Source organism: Cucumis melo, chromosome 6, assembly GCF_025177605.1.
Source record: "Cucumis melo cultivar AY chromosome 6, USDA_Cmelo_AY_1.0, whole genome shotgun sequence".
Classification (NCBI taxonomy): Eukaryota; Viridiplantae; Streptophyta; class Magnoliopsida; order Cucurbitales; family Cucurbitaceae; genus Cucumis; species Cucumis melo.
The window spans coordinates 5,329,732-5,353,309 of NC_066862.1; the positions used below are offsets into that span (position 1 = coordinate 5,329,732).

At 33.4% G+C, this 23,578-nt stretch overlaps 2 protein-coding genes across 3 annotated transcripts; both read right to left on the reverse strand.

The window, feature by feature from the left end:
- Window positions 1-1,019: 1,019 nt before the first annotated feature.
- On the reverse strand, window positions 1,020-4,201 carry LOC103483883 (acetate--CoA ligase CCL3). 2 transcript variants are annotated; one of them, XM_008440716.3, is made up of 3 exons: window positions 3,743-4,201; window positions 2,583-3,173; window positions 1,020-2,140 (listed from the first exon to the last, which is right to left on the reverse strand). In XM_008440716.3, exons 1-3 carry the CDS (start codon window positions 3,956-3,958, stop codon window positions 1,244-1,246), a joined length of 1,704 nt encoding a protein of 567 aa, XP_008438938.1. In that variant the 5' UTR covers window positions 3,959-4,201; the 3' UTR covers window positions 1,020-1,243. The 2 variants fall into 2 exon arrangements, with proteins under 2 accessions (XP_008438938.1, XP_050942144.1); XM_051086187.1 differs by having other exon boundaries at window positions 2,583-3,040; window positions 3,743-4,184.
- Window positions 4,202-8,234: 4,033 nt separating this feature from the next.
- Window positions 8,235-10,585, reverse strand: LOC103483884 (chitinase-like protein 2). Its single transcript, XM_008440718.3, has 3 exons — window positions 9,918-10,585; window positions 9,688-9,847; window positions 8,235-8,823 (listed from the first exon to the last, which is right to left on the reverse strand). Exons 1-3 carry the CDS (start codon window positions 10,306-10,308, stop codon window positions 8,406-8,408), a joined length of 969 nt encoding a protein of 322 aa, XP_008438940.1. The 5' UTR covers window positions 10,309-10,585; the 3' UTR covers window positions 8,235-8,405.
- Window positions 10,586-23,578: the final 12,993 nt, after the last annotated feature.

Here is a 23,578-nt window from a genome sequence, read left to right on the forward strand (position 1 = left end):
ATTATTTTCGTCAAATTATAAAAACTCACTATACAATGGCATGTGGATTTGAGTGTAGCCTGTTAGTTCTCGAGGCGTACATGTGTCAATTAAGCAATGACACTAAATTTTATACTCAAATATGTTTCAAAATGACTTTTTCTTTTCTTAAAAAAAAAAAACCTAAATATTCAGAAATGTATTTCAAATAGATGGATAATAAACCTAAAACTTACAAGATTAAAATGTAACATTTTCTTTTGCTATGATCGCAATTTGTGATATGAATTTCTCTATATATACGGAAAGAATTGTATAGAGAGGCATAAAATGAAAACTAACCTCAAGTTTCAACGTCGATGAATTTGGCATCGGCCTTATGCTGTGAAATTACCACATTAACTCACTCTTTTTCCTTTTGTAATATTTCTCATCGTGCATCCAACGAACTTTACAATTTTACTAGTTTTTAATTGAATAAGTAAGAGAAAGAACTGAAAAGAATTTTTTTTTAACCAATAAATAATTATACTATTTTATTTTTAATACGATAGTTCTTAAATTAGAAATCGTACATTTCATCGTTAGAATAAAAGATCATGTCAATTATCGTTTTATATAATCTAAACGACTTTAGTAGTAGTTTCGACTCCACACGTGATTAAAAAAATTAAAATATAAATATAAATAAAATGATTTAAAATAAATCCATTGATCTTAATCACAAGTTCGTTTTGTTGTAATACATTTAAAACAGAATATTTCTCGACATTTTGTCATTTGTAACGGTTAGAAAAACGGTTCCAAAAAGTTAAAATTAATGATTGTTCACCAAAAAAGAAGACTACATGAAAATTAGTAAACCAAATAATCTATACATCCTTTTATAGGGAACAGTATAATAAAGAGAGATGACAATACCTCAGCATAGTTGGATTGCGTTCTAAGAGTTTATATACACTTTTTTTTCACTTACTATTTATCATCAATGACAACAAGATATATTACCAAAAAACATTTGCTCTAAAGACAATTTGAAGTGACAATTACAAATCTCAGCAGTATATCTTTATTAGAATGAACTAAAACGAAGTAATCTAATAACAACTATTTATATATATATATATATATATATATATATATATATATATATATATATATATATATATATATATATATAAACTTTGTTTCTGACGTTCGTAAATTGAATAACAAACTAATTTACCTACAGAAGCAGAGCTCATTTCTAGTGGGACAATATTCATTACAACTTGCTGATCTTAACAGGTCCCATCTCCTTAGCCTTCGCCCTCAGCAGATGCTTTTGAACTTTCCCAGTTGCCGTTTTCGGTAGCTCCCCAAATACCACAGATTTTGGGACCCAGTAAGCTGGCATTTTCGACTTACAAAACTTCATAATATCCTCAGCCATTCGCTGCTCCTCACCCTTATCTATCTTCGACTTCAATGTCACGAAAGCACAAGGAGATTCTCCCCAACGTTCGTCTGCCCTAGCGACAACCGACACCTCCAGTATGGCCGGGTGTTGGTAGAGAGTGTTCTCTATCTCCACACTGCTAATGTTTTCACCTCCAGAAATGATGATATCCTTTGACCTGTCTTTTATTTCTATGTAACCATCTGGATGTTTTACGCCAAGATCACCAGAGTGAAACCAGCCATTTGCGAACGCCTCTTTGTTTGCTTTCGGATTCTTTAAGTAGCCTTTCATAACAGCATTCCCACGCATTACTATCTCTCCAACAGTTTTTCCATCAGAAGGTACGGGTTGCATTGTTTGAGTGTTCACAACGTCCAGACCCTCCAATCCAACATACCGTACACCTTGACGAGCATTCATTCGTGCTTGGACTTCTGGAGGCAACGAGTCCCACTCTGGTTTCCATGCACATATTGTAGAAGGACCGTAAGTTTCAGATAGGCCATAAGTGTGAGTAATCCGGAAGCCCTTCTGTGACATTGCGTATAATACCGAAGGAGGTGGAGCAGCTCCTGCTGTCATAACATGGACAACATGGGGAAGGGGAAGGATAGTATCTTCTTTAGGGGCATTAACAATAGTATTAAGAACCACAGGAGCAGCACAAAAATGTGTTACTTTATGCTTGGCTATGGCTGAATAAACTGCCTTAGCTGTGACCTGTACCAAAAACCAAAAACCAAAAACAAAAATTTGCTATCAACAAGAACGATGGCATGGAATATGTTCTGCAGCTATTAGAAGCCAGGACACCTACTTTTATGGTGATATTACTGTAGATGGCAACAAAAATATGCCATCATTAAATTTCTCGAGGGGAAAGAGCTTCACTGAAAACTTGACATAGAGTTGAAAAAGTTAAAAAAGAGCTTTATCAACGATAACTGCCTCAAAGTGGAAAGATATTGCATCACAGCATCAGGCGTTGGCACACAACAGATCTCCATAGAATGAATGAGAATGAATTGCAAATAATCTTTCGTTTTAATACCCATAACATTGTTAGTGTTCTGTTTTTCTTCGATCTATTGTCGTTGGAATTTACGATAATAGGAACTATTCAATAAGCATAAAATGGTTCCATATATTTTATTGTTTATACCTGCCGGAGGCATATACTTGTTCCACAGAGAGCAGCCAATGCCCATGTGTAACACCAACCATTGCAATGGAACATTGGAAGAGTCCAAAGATATATAGCTCCTTCATTCATCCCCCACACTAAGCCTGCACTCAAAGACATGACATACGCCCCTCTGTGGCTTAAAACCACCCCTTTAGGACTTGCTGTTGTACCAGACGTATAGCCTAAAGTAATGCTCTGCCACTCATCCTCTGGTGGTTTCCAAGCATACTCAGGATTGCCTGTTTCCAAGAATTTCTCGTACTCGATAGCCCCTTTTGATAAAGCATATTTGAGTGCTTCCGGATCACAGTTTTCATCGCCAATTACAATTAGAAGTGGTGGCTTGTAATGGCCATCACCCTTTTCAGCTAGTATGTTCAAAGCTTCTTCTGCTAAAGGGAAAAACTCTTGATCCGCCATAACAACTGCAGATGCTGAGTGACCGAGAAGAAATGAAATTGTTTGAGCATTTAGACGAATATTAACACAATTCAGAACAGCTCCAGCCATGGGAACTCCAAAATGAGCTTCATAGATAGCTGGAATATTTGGAGCAATTATTGCTACCTAAATACAATATCCAAGAAACCAATCATTTATCATTCAATTAACATCAATAAATCACATACTTTAAACTGATAACCTTCTAAGATAACATATCACACATATTACAAAACCCTCTGGATTCGCGTAATTTCAAACGCTTATCGACTGTTTGAAAAGAGAAAATTCAGTAATCGAATATTGGGAGTCATCAAATACCAGAAGATCCCACCCGAAACTTTATCAAGTGTCATTAAAGCCTACAAACTTCGCTGTTCTGGCTTTCCACATCATAAAGAAAGTAAACATGACAAGGCTTAAATCCTACAAACACTTCATCACTTTATGCAAGAAATGGATTCCTATTTAGAACCTACTGCGATAATTCTCCTCCATGATCAAGTTGACTTTTATCTCAGTAAAAAAAAGAAAAGAAAAGGAAAAAGATTCATCCAGCAATTACTTTCCACTCAGCACTCACCGATTCTGGATATTTCAAGGAAGACAACCATCGCACCAAGGTCAGTCGGAAGAATCACTCTCGCATCATAAATGGAAAGAAATAAACAAACATAGAGAGAAACGAGAAGTACCGTGTCTCCGGCGCCGATGGAGCGGTTTGAAAGAGCGGAAGCCAAACGGCGGCAGCGTTGGTAGGTCTGAAGCCAGTTGTAGCGGCGAGATCCATGGACGACCGATAATCTGGAAGGATGAACCAAGGCAGCTCTCTCGATAAACCAGAGTGGCGTCAAGGCGGTGTAGTTGGCGTCGTTCTTCGGTAGATCGTCGATGTCTCTGGCTCCGGCCATGGCTCGGCAACCGAGTTCTTCTCTCTATCTCTTTGAGGGCACCTGTGGCTCTCTCTCTAGCAACAAACGTCAGGCGGTAATGTAGTGCGAGAAAAGCGGTGGAGCTGAGTGTATATATATATATATATATATATATATTATCACCGGAAACAGTAGAGAGAGATCCGACGGCTGGCGAAAGTCCAATGGTCATGAGTATGCCATCGAGCCGATTCTTCCTCTTCCATCTCATCGGACTCTCATATTGCCAAAGCCTTTAATTATTATTATTTTTTAAAACTTTTTATTATTATTTTGTTAAAAAATGATTTTGTTTTCCAATTTTTTCGAATTTGTTTAATCTGTGAATTATTTTCAAATATTACTATCAATTGTTTGTTTATAATCATCATCAAGGTATATTGTTATCATGTCTATCTACCTAAATCAAAATACACTGCTACTTCAGTAATACTATTGGTGTCTATGATAGAAATAAATAAAAGGTTATAATTATCTATTATAACGGTAGATTATGATATTTTACTGTATTTATAAATATTTTCAAATGTTTTGTTCTAAGGAGAACCGTTATGGATAACAAAAAAATGAAATTATTTATAAAATATTTAAATTAGCTATATCGTATTTTAGATCATTCAAATTTAGTGTTCTTACCTTTTATGAATTTTAGACTTAGTTCATATACTTTTTTTTTTTATTTTCGGAGGTTCTTTTTTTTTTATTTTTATAATAGATGAGGTGGAGGAATTTTAACTCGAACTTCAAAGTTCATATATACAATGATTTTTCTTTAGTGCTATGGGCAAATTCAGTTAGCTCGCACAATAATCCATGAAAGCATAATAAAGTTATTGCTTTGTTAGATTCATGAGATGTGTAGTTCAGAGGTGGAACTCACAAACTCGATACTAACTTAAGCATCGGAGTTGTATGGTTAGACACCTTAATCTTCTTTTTGTCTTACAGACAATCGTTGAAGTGTTTTTTGGTATCAACATTCAGTACAATAGTTATGGAGATGAAAATTGAACCTCCTACTTCTAAGATAGAATCTACGTTAAATTATCGACGAGTGATGTTTATTTTGACATATAAAATACTAATTTTTTTTTAGAATAACATCAATTTAATGTTTAATTAATAAAAATTTTATATTTATCATAATTATTATAATAGATTTGAAACTTAGGAAAATATTATTGTTTCCATAGAGGTCGAAATATGTTCAATGCTTAAAGGATATGTTTCAAATAATATACCATATAATTATAATAAGCTTCTTTATATATATATATAGGTAGCATAAAAAGAAAGGACATATTTGACACACAATTTAATTTAGTATTGAGAATTCTAAATATAAAAAAGTTACTTTAAAGTTTAAAGCCATACCATGGAATATATTATAAATCTAGAAAACCCAAATTAAAATCAATGTAATATTTATATATATAGATTCCCAATTTAAAGTTAATTTAAAAGTAGTTTCTAAGATCCAAATTCAAACTTAAAACAAAGCCAACTAAAAAAATCATTGCCAAATTATCAAATCAATTATATATGAAATTAGAATTATTTTGAACCCCAAATGAAATCACTTTGAATTCATTTGAGAGTTCCAAATCAACAACCATTTGAGATAAACATATAAACACGAATTCCTTGTTTGCTTTTTATTTCTAAAGGAAAATGAAAAAGATATAAATAGAAAGAAAATTTATTGTAAAAAATAGTGGGTGGGCCCATCACTTTTCCAATTTCATTTTTCCCTTATCTTAATTGTCTCTTTCTCTCCAATTTTTCTCCTCTATCAATTCACAATGTCTTCTTTTGCATATCCCATTATGAAAATTAATCACTATCAAACCTAATTGATATTAATTTTGAAGGGTTTAGGATTTTCCTAGATGAGTCTATTATATTATTAAGAAACATGTAAATTCAATACATAAACGGAACCCATTTGTAAAAATCACTGAAGTTGGGGATAGTTGTAATTACATCTTCAAACTTTTGATAATAAAAACTAGACTTATGATTAAGCTTCTAATCATATTAAAATTTGAGTGCAAAACTTATTTTAATTGTAAAAATTAGACCAAAAATAACAAAAATTGAATATGTAAACTTATATAATTAGTAAAATTTATACAATTGTATAAGTTTGAGTGCTCGATTTTTAATTTTAAAAGTTTTAGAGTATAGCTACATCATACTTTATGGATGATTTTTGTAATTTATCCTATAGATAAACTTAGTTCTTTCTTTCTTTATATATATATATATATGTAGAACTTTATTAGTTGTGGTTGGTATTAGAAAATAGTTATAAGGAAAGTTACGACCGTTCAAGATTAATATTAAAAATACGAAACCAGATAATATGAAGGGGACACACATTTTTTAAACCACATAAGCTAAAAGAATACATTGACCAAATGAATCTATTTTTATAAATCAAAGATAAATTTTTAAAAAATTATTAACTAAATACATCTATTTTTAAAATTTAGAGATTAAAACAATTTGTTCGGGGAGGAAGTGTGGTTTGGTGATTGGGTCGTGGAGGATTAAATCAGAATCACAGTGTGTGTGTAAGGCAGTGAAAAGTGGTGTCACACCAACCTATCAACTTGGCCGATGGGAGAATTTCAATTATATGTCATCTACTCGTTTTAAAAGCCTCATGCTATTTCGTCCAATTAGAGAATTCCTTTTCAGAATTGGAGACTTTCAACCAATTTGAATGAAGAGGCCAATTTTAACTTTACAAGTGAATGGGACAAAATAATGACATGCATATATTAATAAACAGGAGGATCGTTTGTTTGTTTCTCTATATATTTCTTTTCTTCGGAGAGAACACACCTTCAATTTATAGGGTCTGACTTTTAATTTATAGTTTTGGTTTCTAAAGTTTCAACAGATAGTTATAAATGATGTTAGTTGAATTAACAGAACGTTGATGATGGAAGTTAAATGGTTGATTGGCATTTGATGATGATGTGGCAAAAATATACGAACAAGATGTATATATTTTTCGTGTTGAATGAGATGATTGTTGTACTTATCTTTTTAATTGAAAAAAATGGCATGAATAGTCTAAAGTAGGAGATTCAAATAAAACTTAATTAGAGTTTTGGAAATATAAAGTTTTTTGAATCTTTGCTCATGTCATCGTTGGGTGAAATTACTAAAATAACCAAAATTGAGGTGTGTTTGTGATTCTCGCTTTCTTTCAATTCTTCTTTTTTAGTTTCTTGTTACGCACTCTAATATATGTAAGTTGTGTCTAATTGGGATCGAGAAAAAAAATTAGAGAAAGTAACGAGACCTCATGAGAGTGTCATGTCCAGATATATATTTACACATAGTTAACATAAGCAGAAGTATGTTTTCATTCATTTTTTTACCTTTGACCAATTTCAGTTACGCCTATTCTTCTTCATTATTTTTTGCGCTATCTGTTGTTTCATGTTTGCCACTATGTGTTGTTGTGTCCACTCATAAAATCTCCCTCATATAGAGCCATTCTTCTGTATATGGACGGGAGTTGATTGCATGTCTATTGGTTCAACCTCATTCATGAAAAGAATAACGTTTGAGATTCAGAAGTGTTCTACAACGAGGAATGATATCTAATTTCTTGATTTCAAATATATAAGAAATGGTTGGCGCCACAACTTAAAATTGGTGGAGTCGACTATAATAACACACTCCATGTTTGGAGCTACAACAATTATTTGCAGTATTATTATTTCAAATCTTACTTTGTGATGGTGTTTGCTACTTTCAATTCATCCTCTCTTTTCTTTTTTGTTGGTGTGTTTATTATTTTCTACCAAGCTTGAATGCAAACCATCGTAAGCAGATTAAAATAATTTACCCCTAAATATAGACCGTTATAATTATTGACTATAATGATCAACTCTACGCCCCAAACACCTAATTTTAAACTTAGAATTATGATTTCCAACAGAATCATTCGTTTGTAAATGAGAATTTTCTTAACTCGTGGAAAATATTACAAAGATGGCGGAAGGGGTTTAATTTCCCATCTCTTCGGTTTCAGCAGCTTAAGAAATACAGATAACCAATATAATTCGCAACATCCATACATAAAATGTATTTATGTAACTCAAATGGTTCACATTCCAAACGTAAAAGAAAAAGTAGATAATTAATAGACTACAAAAACTCAAATGAAACATCAAAACTTATAACAAACAGAGGGAAAACTAATCAGTACCAATTGGATATATACACGGAACTCTCGCACACAAAAAAAGTATATATATATATATATCTTGAATTCTTTCCTTCCCTTCAATTTAATAGCTTTATACATCACAAAACATCTTAGTTTCCAATCCAATTATTGATATTCTTTCATTCTCCATCAAGAATCAGACCAAGAATGAGTTGATTGAGACAAAGACAAACCTCAAGAAGATGACGAGGACGAGGAAGATGATGCCTCAAAAGGTTCCTGCTCGGCACAGCTAAGGACTTCATGGGGTCCAGCTTCTTCTCGACCAACGCCCATCAGATCAAGGTAATGCAAGTAATGGGAGATGGGGTTGTTCATAGAGTCAACTTCACCCTGACCACACGCAGCATCGCCATAGAGAATGTTAATGGTAGTGCCAAAGCCAGGGAGTCGTTTGGCCAGTGTGTCGTTCTTCGTTGGTTTCCATTTGCCTACAAACACATCATGGGCTGAGGGCTGGTTCTTCTTCACTGGGGTCATCCACCTCCAAATTGCGGCCTGAAATGCTAGAGTCGCATTGTCTTCAATGTACTCTGGATGGTCCAATAGATTAACATTCAAGGCTTCTCCTGTTTTTCCATAGTTGTAGTTCCTGGTAAATCCCATAGTCAGCACAAAGTAGCTCAATAAGGTTCAACGACAAATTTGGTCTACGTACTTTCATACTTACATCTATTTGGTCTGTAAACTATAAATTTTGAACTTTGACTTGTGATGGAGTGAGTCTATATTTTTGGCATCATTCACCAAATCATGACATTAATAAGAGTGCTGAATAAACATTGAGTTGACACCATCTAAGATCATAAATTTTTACAATTGAATCCATCTCGTCTCTTAACAATGAAAAAAACTTCTATGATGTTTCTAGCTTTTAATTTGTAACTCTACAGATATAGTATGTCACGGTGACCGGTTTGCCATAGGCTATTAGCCAAGGGCAGGGCAAAATGGGCCATGAGACAACGCTGAAATGGCTGAAAAGATGACCGGAAAGAGGGAATGATCATGATATATAATATACAAACAAACATTGCATTTCCCATCCCTCAAACTCGCGCCCTCAACGCTTTGAGTTTACATTTGTATTATAACTATCATCGATCAGTTCAGTTATTTCGGGTTTAGCCTTCAAATAAATAAGTCGCCTTTGGATGGATTGAGCAGTTTGTTCGGTTTTCGCTCACATTCCTAATCGTGGTGGTTGCGTCTTCTAAATCTGTTATTATATAGCCTAAACTCACTTTATTTTGTTAAACTGTTCACTTTTCTATTCCATTTGTCTACTATATCATGGTTATCCAATAAATATCCTATTTTGTTTAAGGTAATAAATGGTAACACAACACAACTTCAAAATTCCAAGTCGAGAAACAGAACTATCAAACTTCAGCAAATAACCTTCCACCAATCAACAGTGGGATGTTAAAAGTGGAGTGAATTTAGAGCAACATACCAGTAGATAGGCAAGGCACCACGGCCATGGTAAGAAACTCCAGGAGTACAGGGATAAGTGAGCTTGTAATATTCATCACAGTACAATTTATCAGGACTCAGCTCCTTGTTATAGCACAAACCCCACGCCAATGGACCTCCAGTCGCCACTCCATACCCACCTGAAACATTCAATCAAAATTTCAAACCCACACAGATAATTAAGAACAAGAAGCAAAAGAAGAAACTAACAACTAGTTTTGCTGCCAACATGACCAAGAAAAGCAGCAATTTCCTTCATCCCCATGAGCTTCCCACCGGTGGTACCAAATCCATGAGGCTGAAACAAAGCCGCCGCCGTAATAAAAGATCGATAATCCCAAAACCCAACAGCGTGAGCAACCGGCGAGTTCCTCTTGGAGAAGAGATTCTCAAATTGATAGGTCTGAAAGTAATCAGAAATGGTATGATTACAGCAATACTCCGACCAGCCTTTACACTCCCACCCTTTGTCACAAAGCTTCTTCCCTTTCACAATCTTCACCAATGGCTTGACGGAGACTTCAGAATCGTCAGCAATAACGGCGATGGAGGACAGAAGCAGAAACAAAAGCAGAAGGCAAAAGAAGGGCTTGGACTCCATTGTGTGATGAAGAAATGGGGGAATGGAGGAAGGATTTTAAAAGGGGGAAATGGGAATTGCTTCATTTGAGAGGGAAAGTGATGGAAAGTGAAATTAGAGCTGGATTAGATGGAAGAGATTTTTCAAAGTTGGAGGAGAAGTAGTGTTTTTAGTTTGGAGTGATTTGCAAGCGATGCAAAGTCGAGAGATGAAACGAACAGAGCATCGTTTGCTTGTGTTGGCAGTGCTGCTGGCATCTCCCTGCAGTCGCCCACGTGTCGAGGGGTTTTCCTCTTCCCAGATAACTGAGAAGGGGTAGGTTTGGTTTTACAAAACTAGGTGAAATTGTAAATTTGATTTCATATAATATAATTAGAACGTAGGCCTTGTCATTTGTAGTTAGAAGTTAAAGTCTCTATTGCTATTATCTCTCTCGTTTTAATTAACAATATGCGGTATGTAATAATGAAAGATCGAACTTTTTGCCTTTAAAATAATAGTACATAGTTATGGTTAACTATACCTACATGGACATGGACAAGTTGTTGTTTATTTTAAGGTTGTAACAAGAGAAAATTATAGCTTAGAATCTGGCATGTTAGACAACTTGTGTGGGAAGAAACTATGTACTTCCCATTTGTCCACTTTTATAAGTCTCTAAAGTGGTATTATAAATATACTCCATGCCAACTCCTTAAGGGTGCGTTTGGGGGAAGGGTTGATTTAGGGAAGGGTTAGTGTTAAGATAAAACTAGTGTTAAGTTAAACCTAGTTTTATCATAACCCTTGTTTGGGGGAAGGGTTTAAAAAGGTAGTTTTATGATAATATGTGTTTGGGGGAAGGGTTAGGTGGGAAGAGTTAATGGGGATTTTATGATAAAATGTGTTTGGGGGAAGGGTTAGGTGGGGAGGATTAATGGGGATTTTATGATAAGATGTGTTTGGGGGAAGGGTTAGGTGGGTAGTTTAATGGGGATTTTATGATAAAATGTGTTTGGGGGAAGGGTTAGGTGGGTAGTTTTATGGGAATTTTATGATAAAATGTGTTTGGGGGAAGGGTTAAGTGGGTAGGTTTATGTGGATTTTGTGATAAATTTTATTTGGGAAAATTGTTAAATGGGGTGGGTTAATTAATTTTTTATGTTGTATAATATTTTTAAATTCAATTGTAAATATCATAAAAAAATTATTGCATATTTTTTTACGAAATCCTCGAATCCGTATTATTCTCCTATTTTATTTGTTGTATGTGTAATGTTATTAAATTAATATATACAGTTGGCCAAATTAAAATTAATTTCTGAACATATTGTGATAAATTTATTACAATTAATTTCTTATAAAGATAAAAAAATTATTCAATATTTCGAATGGCCGATAGCGAAGTCATCCAATTTTAAACCTATATAAATAGCCGTTATAACGCTTTTCGAAAATTCTGACTAGTTTCTTTCATTTAAAATAAACATTAGGAATGAACAAAAGAAGTTCTTGACAATACAAAATGCATAAACCATCGAATACATGATACAGAAAAATACGTAACGAAATAATAAGCAACACAGGTCACTACAAACAGAAACTATCTCTCTATGTCTCGTAGGAGGACTCTACAGAAGCCCTCCCTTTCATCCTCAGGCATGAGTACGAAACCCCGGAGGTCGTCCATACGAGACAAAAGATGCCTTTGCAATAACGCCCTATCCAAACTCGTAAGTTCTGGCATCTCACGCAATATGCAGAAAAATTCCGTGCGCACGTGGTTGTCATTTGCAAGGTTGCGTGCTGGCCACTGCGCAATCTCCCTGAGTTGCTCGTTTGTTTGGTCGAGCGCCACATGTATCGCTTCAAGCTCGAAGTCTCGCTGACTTCCCCTCTTCCTCTTCGATCCACTTGATCCGTTCCTACCATCTGAAGCGCGAGAAGGTCGGGATGCACGTACATCGTCCTGCGAGATGTCAACTCCCTGGCTGTACACGGGCGGGAAGTCCTCGTTTCCATCCCCCATATCAAATCTGTCATATCCGCCACCTGGCTCGTTAGACCCCACGTCCGCGAATGTCTCAGCGAACCGACCGGTCGCCCTATCCCGACCAAATACATATGTAAGCTCGTCGTAATACGGGAATGGTTTGTTCAGGAGTCCTTTCGCTGCAGGATGCGACTGCGGGCAGAAAAAAAATATGACGTATGAGTACTAATTTAAAAATTGTTTACTAAATGTAAATTGTTAACGTTGTGTGACGTTTAAATTATATTCCATACCCTAACCCAATTATCGAATAATTCCTTCTCCGCAACGATGCATTTCTCTTCATCGTTCCACCCAAAGCCACTGCACGCTGGGCCCCGCATTTCGGCAATGGCCTGGAACGTTCGCTTAAGTGTCTTGATCCTACAATCAATTACAGTTGTTGCTCGTACCTGACATCCAGGTAGTTTCTCTGCCATCATGCGTACCAACTGCGCAAGGTATCCTGGGCGAAATGTACCATTATCTGATTTCCAGCCCCCCATTGACACTAGCTCCATTAAACATTCGACAAGAGTCCCCTCCTCCTCCCTCGTCCAAACATGTCTCGGTGCACGATTTGAGGTTGACATACTGAGAATCAGAAATTAGAAAAAATACATGCAGTACATAAGTAATTTCACCATTAAACTCCAAAGTAAAATAGGCATGATACAAATTATGGCACGCGTACAATACATATGCAACAGCCCATATTAGTTTTTACAGTACATGTTAGAGACGATAGAATTGCGACGAAGTCATAAAAAACTTGTTATCTAAATATGTCTTAGCTAAGCGTTACGGAACTGCCAATCGGTGAACATCGATGCGGCTAGGTTGTCGCGCCACTGAGACCACTCGTTTGTTGTCTCAATGTACTGAATGTCTTCTGAAGCGGTGGTCGTTGCGTACGTGGAGTCCCCCTCGTCCTCGTCCTCAACGTCGTCGCAATATGTCATTTCCCTGTTGATCAAATTGTGAAGCAACGCACATGCTAGAATGGTGCGACACTGGACTTGCAGGGGATAATACGACTTTCCACGAAGAATGGCCCAACGACCCTTTAGAACACCGAACGCGCACTCAATAACATTCCTTGCCGAGGAGTGCTTCATGTTGAAGTACTCCTTTGCATTTGTTGGCGCATTTGCAGCACCACGCCACTCTTGCAAATGGTACCGCTGGCCTCTGTACGGGGCGAGAAACCCCTCCGCGTTTGGATATCCAGCATCGCACAGATAATAATATCCTGTTATTAAATGGTTTGTTTATGAACTTTAAATAGGTAAGTAAGAAGCGACGGTGTTTTATTATAAAAATTATATACCCTTTGGCACTTGTAGTCCATTTTCTCGTGAAATCGCATCACGTAGGATCCGCGAGTCTGCTGCAGATCCTTCCCAACCGGCGAGGACATAAACGAAATCCCCTTTCGTGTCACAGACCCCAAGAACGTTTGTGGCAATTTCCCCCTTACGCGTTCTGAAAGTAGGCCGATCTCCTGCGGGGACGTTCACCTTTATGTACGTCCCGTCTAACGCGCCAAGGCAGTTCTGCAGGTTGAAAGGAACACAATGAATTAACTGCGATGTACCTAAAGGTCAATTATAGTGAACTTGTAGGATGCCCACCTCGAAACACTTCCAACGTTGATCATTGCAGTTACTTGTTACCGGAACAGGTCTTTTTATCAACTCCTCGTACAGTCGAAGAACAGCCAACAATACGATGTTGAAATGTCGAGATACTGTCTCACCGGAGCGTACAAATTCTCGTTGTATGACGCGGTTCTTCACGTCATGAGCGAGGACGTGCAAGAACATTGCTACCATTTCCTCAACATCGACAATTTCAGTTGAAGAAAGACCAGCGACATTTCTAAGTAAATGGCATAGAATTGCGAATGTTCGCCTATCCATCCGCGTGCTTTGCCGACACACAAGATCTGACTCGTGTATCATGCGAAAGTAAGCAAGCTCCCTAATTCTATGGCGTGTATCGGGCGGTGTATGTGGGAGACGCTTATTGTTGTTCATTAATAGCTCCAACGTTAGTAAAATCTGACGTTGGGCCAACGTGAATGCAGTTAGAACTCCAATAAGTGTTTGTTCATCCATTACAATGTATGTAAAGTTCCCTAAAAACATGTACTATTTAAAATTAGTACAATATCGATATATTGTAAAAAAATATGTAAACTTAGTAATATCCCTATTTAGTAAAACTATAAACATAGAACAAAAAAATTAGATTATTTGAACAATTGAAATCCAAACAATAAAGAAGGTTATTTCAACAATTTTTACAATCTATTTTAGTTGTAAAATAAGTATTTTAAAAATAGAAATGAAATTTGTTGGAAAACAAAATTGAACGAAACATAAATAAGGTAAAAATAAAATAAAAAAGTATGTGGTCAAAACATATTAATAACTTTGTTGTTAAAATACAATTTCATACAAATGTGTGAGAATAAAATAACTTTATAAAAAATTGAAGTTTCATTACTTTGAAATTAAATATAAAAATTGGTATTTATTAAAATGAGGCTTAAGAACATTATAATCGAAAATGGGAAAAAAGTTTGAAAATCACCAACATTTTTTCTTTCTTTAACGTCACAATATGCTACATAACGTATTTTATTTTTTCTTTTTAGGAAAAAACGTATTTTCAATGTATATTTTTTTTTTAACCTAATTATTTCACAATATGCTACATAACCTAATTATTTAGAATGTATAGGAATTTTTTTATGACTTCTATATTCCTCATAATTACTAATCTCAACATTTGATCTTCAAATATAAATTAACAAAATACAAAATATTTTTTATCTCTATTTTCTCAAACTATGTCCATTTTATAGTTCTTACAAGTTTTGGCCACGAACTCTGAATTCTATATACAATAGTTTTTATTACACTTTTTAATTATTTGTTGGTAGAAAAATAAAAGTTATAATTTATGTTTAAAACGGTTTGGAATAAATTACGAAAAAAAAATGTGATTAAACGTTGGAACGTGTGTACTAAATTTTGAAAGCTTCAAACACATTTGTACAAACTTTATTACTATATAGAAAAAAAAATTGTTAAAAAACAGAAAATTAAAAGGATACATTATGTAACAAATTAACCCGAATGTTCTATATACAAAATGTTTATTATAAAATTATACAAAATCGGAAATAAACGAAAAAAAAAATACATTATCAAAGCCTACAAACGGCTATTACAAGAGTACCTCTTCAAATAATTTCGAACTCCTTCGTCGCAACGTCCTACATAAGAAAAGAATATGATTATTATTTCTAATTAAAACACAATAGAAAACGTATGAAAAAAAAATTAAATATACATACCTTTTTAGGACGAAAAATTTAACTCCAAATGAAGATTGAATCGGGAAACCGTAAAAACAAGATTGATTTTAATTTAGTAGCCTCAGAGTTTTGATTCCATTCCAAAAAAATGAATGGAATTCCATCATAGTTATAGGAAAATAAATAAAGGACAGAAATGTATAGAAAACATATAGCAAAAACCATAGACTAAAAAGACATGGAAGAGACAACGTACATGGTAACGGTAATGAATACAAAAGATAAGTTACAAGCACATAGAGGGTACAAAAGACACATGGTAACAGTAAAGAAGAAGAGAACTTACAGAATGTAACTTAAAACCACAGAGATGATACAAAGAGGAAGAAGAATGCAGTGAATGAAAAGAGGAAAGGTGCCAATATATAGGGGAAAGATGGGGCAAGTTGATAGGACTTAGAGGGAGGTCAACAAAAATATAAAGACCAACTGACATAAAGCATAGCATAGTCAAAGCCTATATACTGAAACCTATAACAGAAGCATACCCTACAAAAACATGGAAGAGACAACACTGGACAGAAAGGAAGAAGAGACAACACTGGACAGAAAGGAAGAAGAGACAACACTGGGCAGAAAGAATACAGAGAAGATTAAAATATATTTTGTAACAGAACAATTAAATAGAATAGAAGAGTGAAATTAATTTTGTAAGGAAATGTGAAGTCAAATCCATAGACTAAAAATACATGGAAGAGACAACAGTAAAGCAATAAGACATGGCAAAATAATAGAAAGAATACATATACAGAACAATAGAAGAATTGAAAATTAATGTAACAAATTTGAAATTAAACATTTGTACACAGAGAGCTAATACTAAAACAATTGTAAACAAAAACAACAATTGTAAGAGTATTACAGAAATTTGAACTCATCATGGCCGGACAAAACAATACAGAAGACATAGGTAACAACAATTGTAAGAGTATTACAACAATAGAGCTCAACAATTGTACAGAAATTTGAACTCATCATGAACTCAACAATTGTAAGAGTATTACAACAATAGAGGTAAACAATACAGAACAACAGAGAAGACATAGGTAACAATACAGAACAACACAGAAGACATAGGTAAGAATACAGAACAACACAGAAGACATAGGTAACAATACAGAACAACAGAGAAGACATAGGTAACAATACAGAACAACACAGAAGACATAGGTAAGAATACAGAACAACACAGAAGACATAGGTAACAATACAGAACAACACATAATACATAGGTAACAATACAGAACACATAAGACATTGGTAAACAATAGAGAACAATTCAGCAAAAATTATTACTCATCATCGGCTTTAAAAAAAAGTGGATTGAGAACTCCAAACCTCCCTACCAAGCTCCAATGGGTACGTGAAGAATCTGTCCTATTGCCAATCGAAGGACCCGAGAGCATACAGAACACCACGGCGGCAAGAAGGTTTCAAGGAGCCAAAAACCACGATTCCAAAAAGGAAATCGTGTTCGGAGCCAACAAATTCGTCGGCTTCAACGAACACAGAAGCCCTTTCGGAGTGAGAGAGACGGATGAGAGAGATTTAGAGAGAGATTCGGCGTAACAAAATCCGGTTTCATCGCGAAAACGCAAGGGCATAATGGTTTAATCGAGGGAGAAGACGAAACCATCGAATGGATTAAAGGATTTCCACGGAAAAAACCCTAATCGACCGGACAAAATATTACGAACAGAAACCATACAAAACTTGAGGGAGAAACCCTTTCGGAACGAGTGTATTAGAGGATGAAAGGAAGAAAACAAAAATCGACCGGACATTAGTAAAATCTACAGAAACCCTAGAAGACATGAGGTAGAAGACGAAACGGTTCGTGGTTTCCATGCGGGAAATGACAGAAACAAAGAAAAAGGAAAAATATCGAGGAATTTGATGTTGAGAAGAAGATGAAATCAATTTCAACGAAAAATCGAAAACGGATTGCGCTGAAGGACGAAATGAAATCGGTTTGAGGATGAATCGAATCGAGGAATTTGATGTTGAGAAGAAGATGAAATCGATTTCAACGAAAAATCGAAGACGGATTGCGCTGAAGGAGGAAACCGGATTCACGAACACGCGTTATCGGCGTTCGAAGGAGAAATGAAATCGTGTTAAGGAAACCCTAAAACTAGGGTTTCCTTAACATTGGGCCCAAACGGGGGTTAGGGTTGGGCTAACCCAACCCCACAGCCCAAACCCTAACCCCAAACACCCCCTAACTGTTTATTAATGTGGAATAAATGAAAAACATAAACTTCATGTGTCTTTTATGGGCCTTCGTAATTTCCAACAAGTTGCACTTTTGATGTGATTAAGGCCACACCGGTCTAAATATCCAATATTATATTGAAGTAAGAACTATTGATATTAAAAGCCAACATATCCTTCCATAAATTTTAGACTAACAAATAAAACAAGCATATGATTTGATTACATCTTATAATCACTATTTGGAACATCGTTGTAGATTAGGGGTGAGCATGATAGGTCGAAAAACCGAATCGACCAACCGAATCAAAGTCGGTCGGTCAGGGAACTAAAGGAGATTAGTTGGTGTCGATTTGAAAATGTTCCAAATTGAGAAATTTCAAAAATGTTCTAAAGAGTCAAATGACCAACATACATTTAGTCATCAACGGTCGATGTCGGTTTTGATCGTTTATTAAAATGATCATAATCAGTTCAATAGAAGTTTGGTTGAAAAACTGACTCTAATTGACCGATAATTACCCAAATAGATTGAGTCACTCCACGACTAAACTTGACCAATACCTTGAAAGTATTCATATACACTCTATCTTAAGCATTGTAATAAAAAGTTAAAAATGCAATAACAGTTGCTGATTTTCAAGGGGTATCATTCATTAAAGACATAACTCATTCAACTTTTAAACAAACAAATAAATAAGTCATCTCTTACATCTTGTGACCTTCTAGAGTTATAACATGTGATAACTTCCAGCCTTCCAGATTTTCAAAATTTAAAGACAAAATACACCTCCATAAGTACAAAGTTTTGTAACAGGTTGAAATTATAAATCCATACTCAAAGTGCTGAAAATTAATTGAAAAAACTAAATTTTATTAATGTTAACTCAAGGGTCATAATTATAGATTTATAAAACCTACTTCCACTGTCTTCTTCAACTTATTATCCTACTTTGTGAGGTGAGCTAGTTTTTAAATTTACTTCTCTTTTTCTTTTTAAGTTTGTTATTTTATTTGTATGAATGTGATTTTTGTATTTTGAACCATTATTGTAAGCTTGTTTTTTAGTTATTTTATTAATTTTTTGAAATAAAATATAGATCGTAGCTAAGCACATTAGACTTGGCTTGTATTGAGTTATTTAAGTTAAAGGGTTTTTGAGAATTCCTATTGCGGTTTTAGTCTTGATTTATTTTAAAACGAGGTTTTTTAATGAATTTAAAATAAAGCTTTCCATTCAGCAAATAGAGTTTGCGCTTTGATGAGTGTTGGGCCAATGGTTTGGATATTTGTTTTTACACGACACCGTTGGAATAGCAAAATCCTCGGTCCAAAAAAAAGAAAAATAGCAAATCTCAAAATTATTTTGATTTACGGTAAAACTATCTGATGAATTTTTCTAATTTTTTTTTGCCCGAATTTACTCCTTTACTAAGATCAATTGCTCACATACAAATACAGTGTATTTGTTGAGATCAAAAAATCAAACAAAATATTTTGTTGTTGCAGAAAATTGAACCGATAATTCCTAAAGATATGACTTTAATTTCAACATCGTCTAATTGTTAGAATACAAAAAATGAAGTAATTAACAAATTTGTATATTTCATATTGTTTATAAAAAAAATATATATTAAATAATACATATTACAAATTTTTAATAATAATTTCAATCTACATCATCCCCTAAAATCTTCTATTTGAATTCAAATTTTTTAAAATAACTTCAAATATAAATTTTACATTTTTTATTTTTCAAATTATTTACGAAAAATATACATAAACAAAACATAATACATATTTGATATTTTAACATTATTTTCTACTCTATTTTAACCTTTAGTTTTAATTCAAATTTGTAACACTATTTTTAAATCCAAATTTTATACCTTGATTTTAGATTGTTATTTTGAATTCCTAAAATTATGCTAAAAATAATGGATAATCACTTAATTTTAGCATTTTTTATTTTTCAAATTATTTATAAGAAACATACATAAATACATTAATTTTAGATTCTTAATTTGAATTCCTAAAATTATGTCAAAAGATAATGAATAATCCCTTAATTTTAGCAATTTTTTCATTTTTCAAATTATTTATGAAAAAACATACATATATATTGATAACATCAAAATGACCCCAACGAACATATATATATATATATATTGTTATAAATTTAACTATTTAGCCTTTTTTTTATTCTCTAGATTGTTCGTCAAAAAATAAAGATGAATAATACATAATACATATTTAATATTTTAACATTATTTTCCACCCTAAACCATTAATTTTAAATCAAAATTTTAACACTATTTTAAAATCCAAATTCTACCCATTAATTTTAGATTGTTAGTTTGAATAAGATAATGTTTGACATATATCCCACCCTAATTTTACATGCTAGGTGACAGTATTCTTTAGTTTTAATTCAAAATTTTCAAATTATTTTTAAATTAAAATTTTACACCTTAATTTTAGATGGTTTGTTCGAATCCCTAAAATCATGTATTTGTTATATATGAGCCTAAAATTACACTTTGGTTTTATTTTAGTTTGAATCTAAGATTATGCCAAATATAATATTTGAATCCCTAAAATTATTAGGATTATTTTGTATAATTTATGAAACAATAATTTTATATACATATGTCATATGTTATGATAAAGCAGAAAATCAAATATTTGCAATTCAATAATATTTTAGCATATATCTCTTCGCTTAATTATTCCCACACATTTTAAATAATGTTGCCAATTTAAAATATCTTGGACAATAATTTAAGATACATCTGTCATATACTATGATAAAGTTGAAAATCAAATATTTGTAATTCAATAATATCTTAGCATATATCTCTCCACTTAATTATTTCCACACATTTTAAATAATTTTGTTGATTTAAAGATATATTTGACTACTCGGTAAACATGTTCCCTTTGTAGAATGTAAAAGACGATGTGCCGGACAAAAGAGATGCTATGATGCGAAGCCTGAAGATTGAAGATGTGAACGGACGATTGAAGATTGGAGATGTGCCCGACGAATTTGAAGATTGGAGATTGAAGTGGAATGAACGATTGAAGTTGCAAATAAGATTGAAGTTGAAGATTGAAGTGAAATGAACGAAGTTGGGAATTGGAGATGTGTCGGACGAAGGAGACACGAAGGACAATGTGCCAGATGAAAGAGATGCAAAACGAATGATGGGTTATCTTCTGATGCGAAGGAGATGCAAAACGGACGACGCGAAGGATGAGATGCAGATGAAGTTTAGGTTTTTCAATTTGAAGCGGACAGAGTTAGGGTTTTCAAAGTAAGGGAAGGAAATGCTTGAAGATTCTTTGTTTCAAAATTCCAAATAATGGAAGATATGAAACGGTGACCTGCACAAATTGAATGAGATCGGATAATTTGCAGAGTTTTGAGAATGTGATTTGATGGGTTTTTTTCTGTTTTGGGGAAAAGTAGGGAAAGTAGATTATTCAATTGTGGGTGCAAAATTTTATTTAATTATAAGATATTTTGGGATTAGTAAAAAATGTATTTAGAAATCACATTCGTCACTTCGTTAGGGGTATTTAAGGCATTGTCCCCCAATTTTTATTTAAAATTTTTATGTTTTGCTATTTTGTCAATTTAAAAATAAACTTGCAATTTATATAAAGTAAACATCTAATTTTACTATTTTTCTTCTCAATCCTTGTTCTTATGCGCTAAAGAAGCCTTTCTTTTTTTCTTTGGTTCAATTGAAGTTGAGCAAAATATTATCAACAAGTTATATATATATATATATATATATAGAGAGAGAGAGAGAGAGAGAGAGAGAGAGAGAGATAGATATAGATATAGATATAGATAGAGGTGTGTATACATATATGTGAAAAGAAGTTGTCCTAACTAATTCGTTCAATGCAACGGTGACATTTGTAATTGTTGAAAATTATATATATATGGATATGTATATATATCCACGTATATATTATTTAACTTTCGGCAACAGTTAATCGGGAAAGAGGCGAGAATAATGATAGAAGAATAAAATTAGAGGGGAAGAAAAATGTTTAAAAAGTTTTCCTAGTCAAAGAAAATACGTAAGTGTGATTTTTACTGGTACAACTTTATCCACCATAGATTATATGATTTTCTTTCTATATATTTACAATTCTTTAAAAATATTGTCGTATATTTTAGGCATTTGTGACGCAAAATAAGTTATTATAATATGTGATTATTATAGTATATGGGTTATAGTGGTTGATGGGTTATTATATTTGTATTTGGGATACAAAATATTATAGTATGAGTTATAATAGCTTGTGTTCGAGGTATATAATATTATAATTTGTGTTTTATGGTTAGATTATTATAGTATTTGTTATATCATGCTTTTTTTCACTGTTATTTTTTGTATATCTATATTAAGTACACGAAATGTCATTTTTTTTAAAATATAGTTCGAATTGTACCTCACACTAATTTATACAAACTAATTTATTTCAAGTAGGAATACATGTCTTATACAATTTTATATTACAACATATTTTTTTATATAAAAAATTACATGTAATTTAATTAGATATCGTTAACTAGGTTATTCATTTAATAAATTTAACCACAATCTCCATATATGACTGTGAACAAGTTTAACATTTTTCAAAAATTCATTTTTATTTAAATATTTTTTTATAAAAACTTCTTGAGATAAAAAAAACATTTGTAAGTTTGTGTTATTTGTCATATATAATGAAATTGTTTTTATTAAAATTTTCAAGTTTGATGAGGGGGAAGGTTGTCGAAGTTAGTTGTCTGAAGTTTGCTTTGCTAGTAGAGTCATTGAAGATGGTGATTGGAGATTGACTGACAACGATCATAAAAAATTACCCTAATTCCTAAAAATGTTTTTATTAAAAATTTTCAAAGTTTGATTGGTAGCAACATGAGGTTGGTTGGCGACGATTGTCAGATTTAGTTTTCGAAAGTTCATTAATAGAATCACCAAAGGTGGTGGTTGGAGATTGGCTGGTCAGTGACGATCATCAGAGGTAGTGTTCGAATCCTAATCCTAATCCATAATCTAAAACTAAATCTTGCCCTCAAACAATAGTTGATTAGTATAGCCCACTCTACCTCGGTACTTCATGGTTGATATAAGCAATGCAGTTACGAGATTAAAATAATAAAAATACTAATTCCAATTTATATTATTACTTTAAAATTTATGAAAAAATAAATTTAGGAAAACAAACATTGGTAAATCCATTAAAATTTGAGAAGAAATAAAGAAAGAATGTGGATGGGATGAAATGATATGATGTGATATGACGTGAAACCCAACTAAGTAACATTCACATGAAATCTCCCATAGGCCATATTATTAAATACTATTCTTTCTAAATTTGCAACCATCTCATTGGACAAAATTTTCCTCCCTCCCTCCAAATTTCTCACGTGCAAACCCACTCACGTTTTCCCTCTGGGCCCCCCGCCACCCACCACCCTTTGTCCACATTTTTTCCTATATTCATATTCAAAAAGAAAGCGCGTGAATTTTCCCCAATACCTCTCCAATCCCCAACTAAAACCCTCCTTCTATTAAATTATCGGGATAGTTGCAAATATGATAATTATGTTCAAAATAATAAAGTATATAACAACATTTTAAAAAAATTGTAAA

Excerpts from the sequence above, each read along its gene's own strand:
- LOC103483883 (XM_051086187.1), bottom strand. The coding sequence starts at position 4,151 with ATGACCATTGGACTTTCGCCAGCCGTCGGATCTCTCTCTACTGTTTCC. Across the intron at positions 3,041-3,742 it reads CCATCGGCGCCGGAGACACG|CATCTGCAGTTGTTATGGCG; the intron begins GTACTTCTCGTT and ends TCGGTCACTCAG. Across the intron at positions 2,141-2,582 it reads CAAGTATATGCCTCCGGCAG|GTCACAGCTAAGGCAGTTTA; the intron begins GTATAAACAATA and ends TTTTTGGTACAG.
- LOC103483884 (XM_008440718.3), bottom strand. The coding sequence starts at position 10,308 with ATGGAGTCCAAGCCCTTCTTTTGCCTTCTGCTTTTGTTTCTGCTTCTG. Across the intron at positions 9,848-9,917 it reads TGTTGGCAGCAAAACTAGTT|GTGGGTATGGAGTGGCGACT; the intron begins GTTAGTTTCTTC and ends TGAATGTTTCAG. Across the intron at positions 8,824-9,687 it reads GGTGCCTTGCCTATCTACTG|GAACTACAACTATGGAAAAA; the intron begins GTATGTTGCTCT and ends GGGATTTACCAG.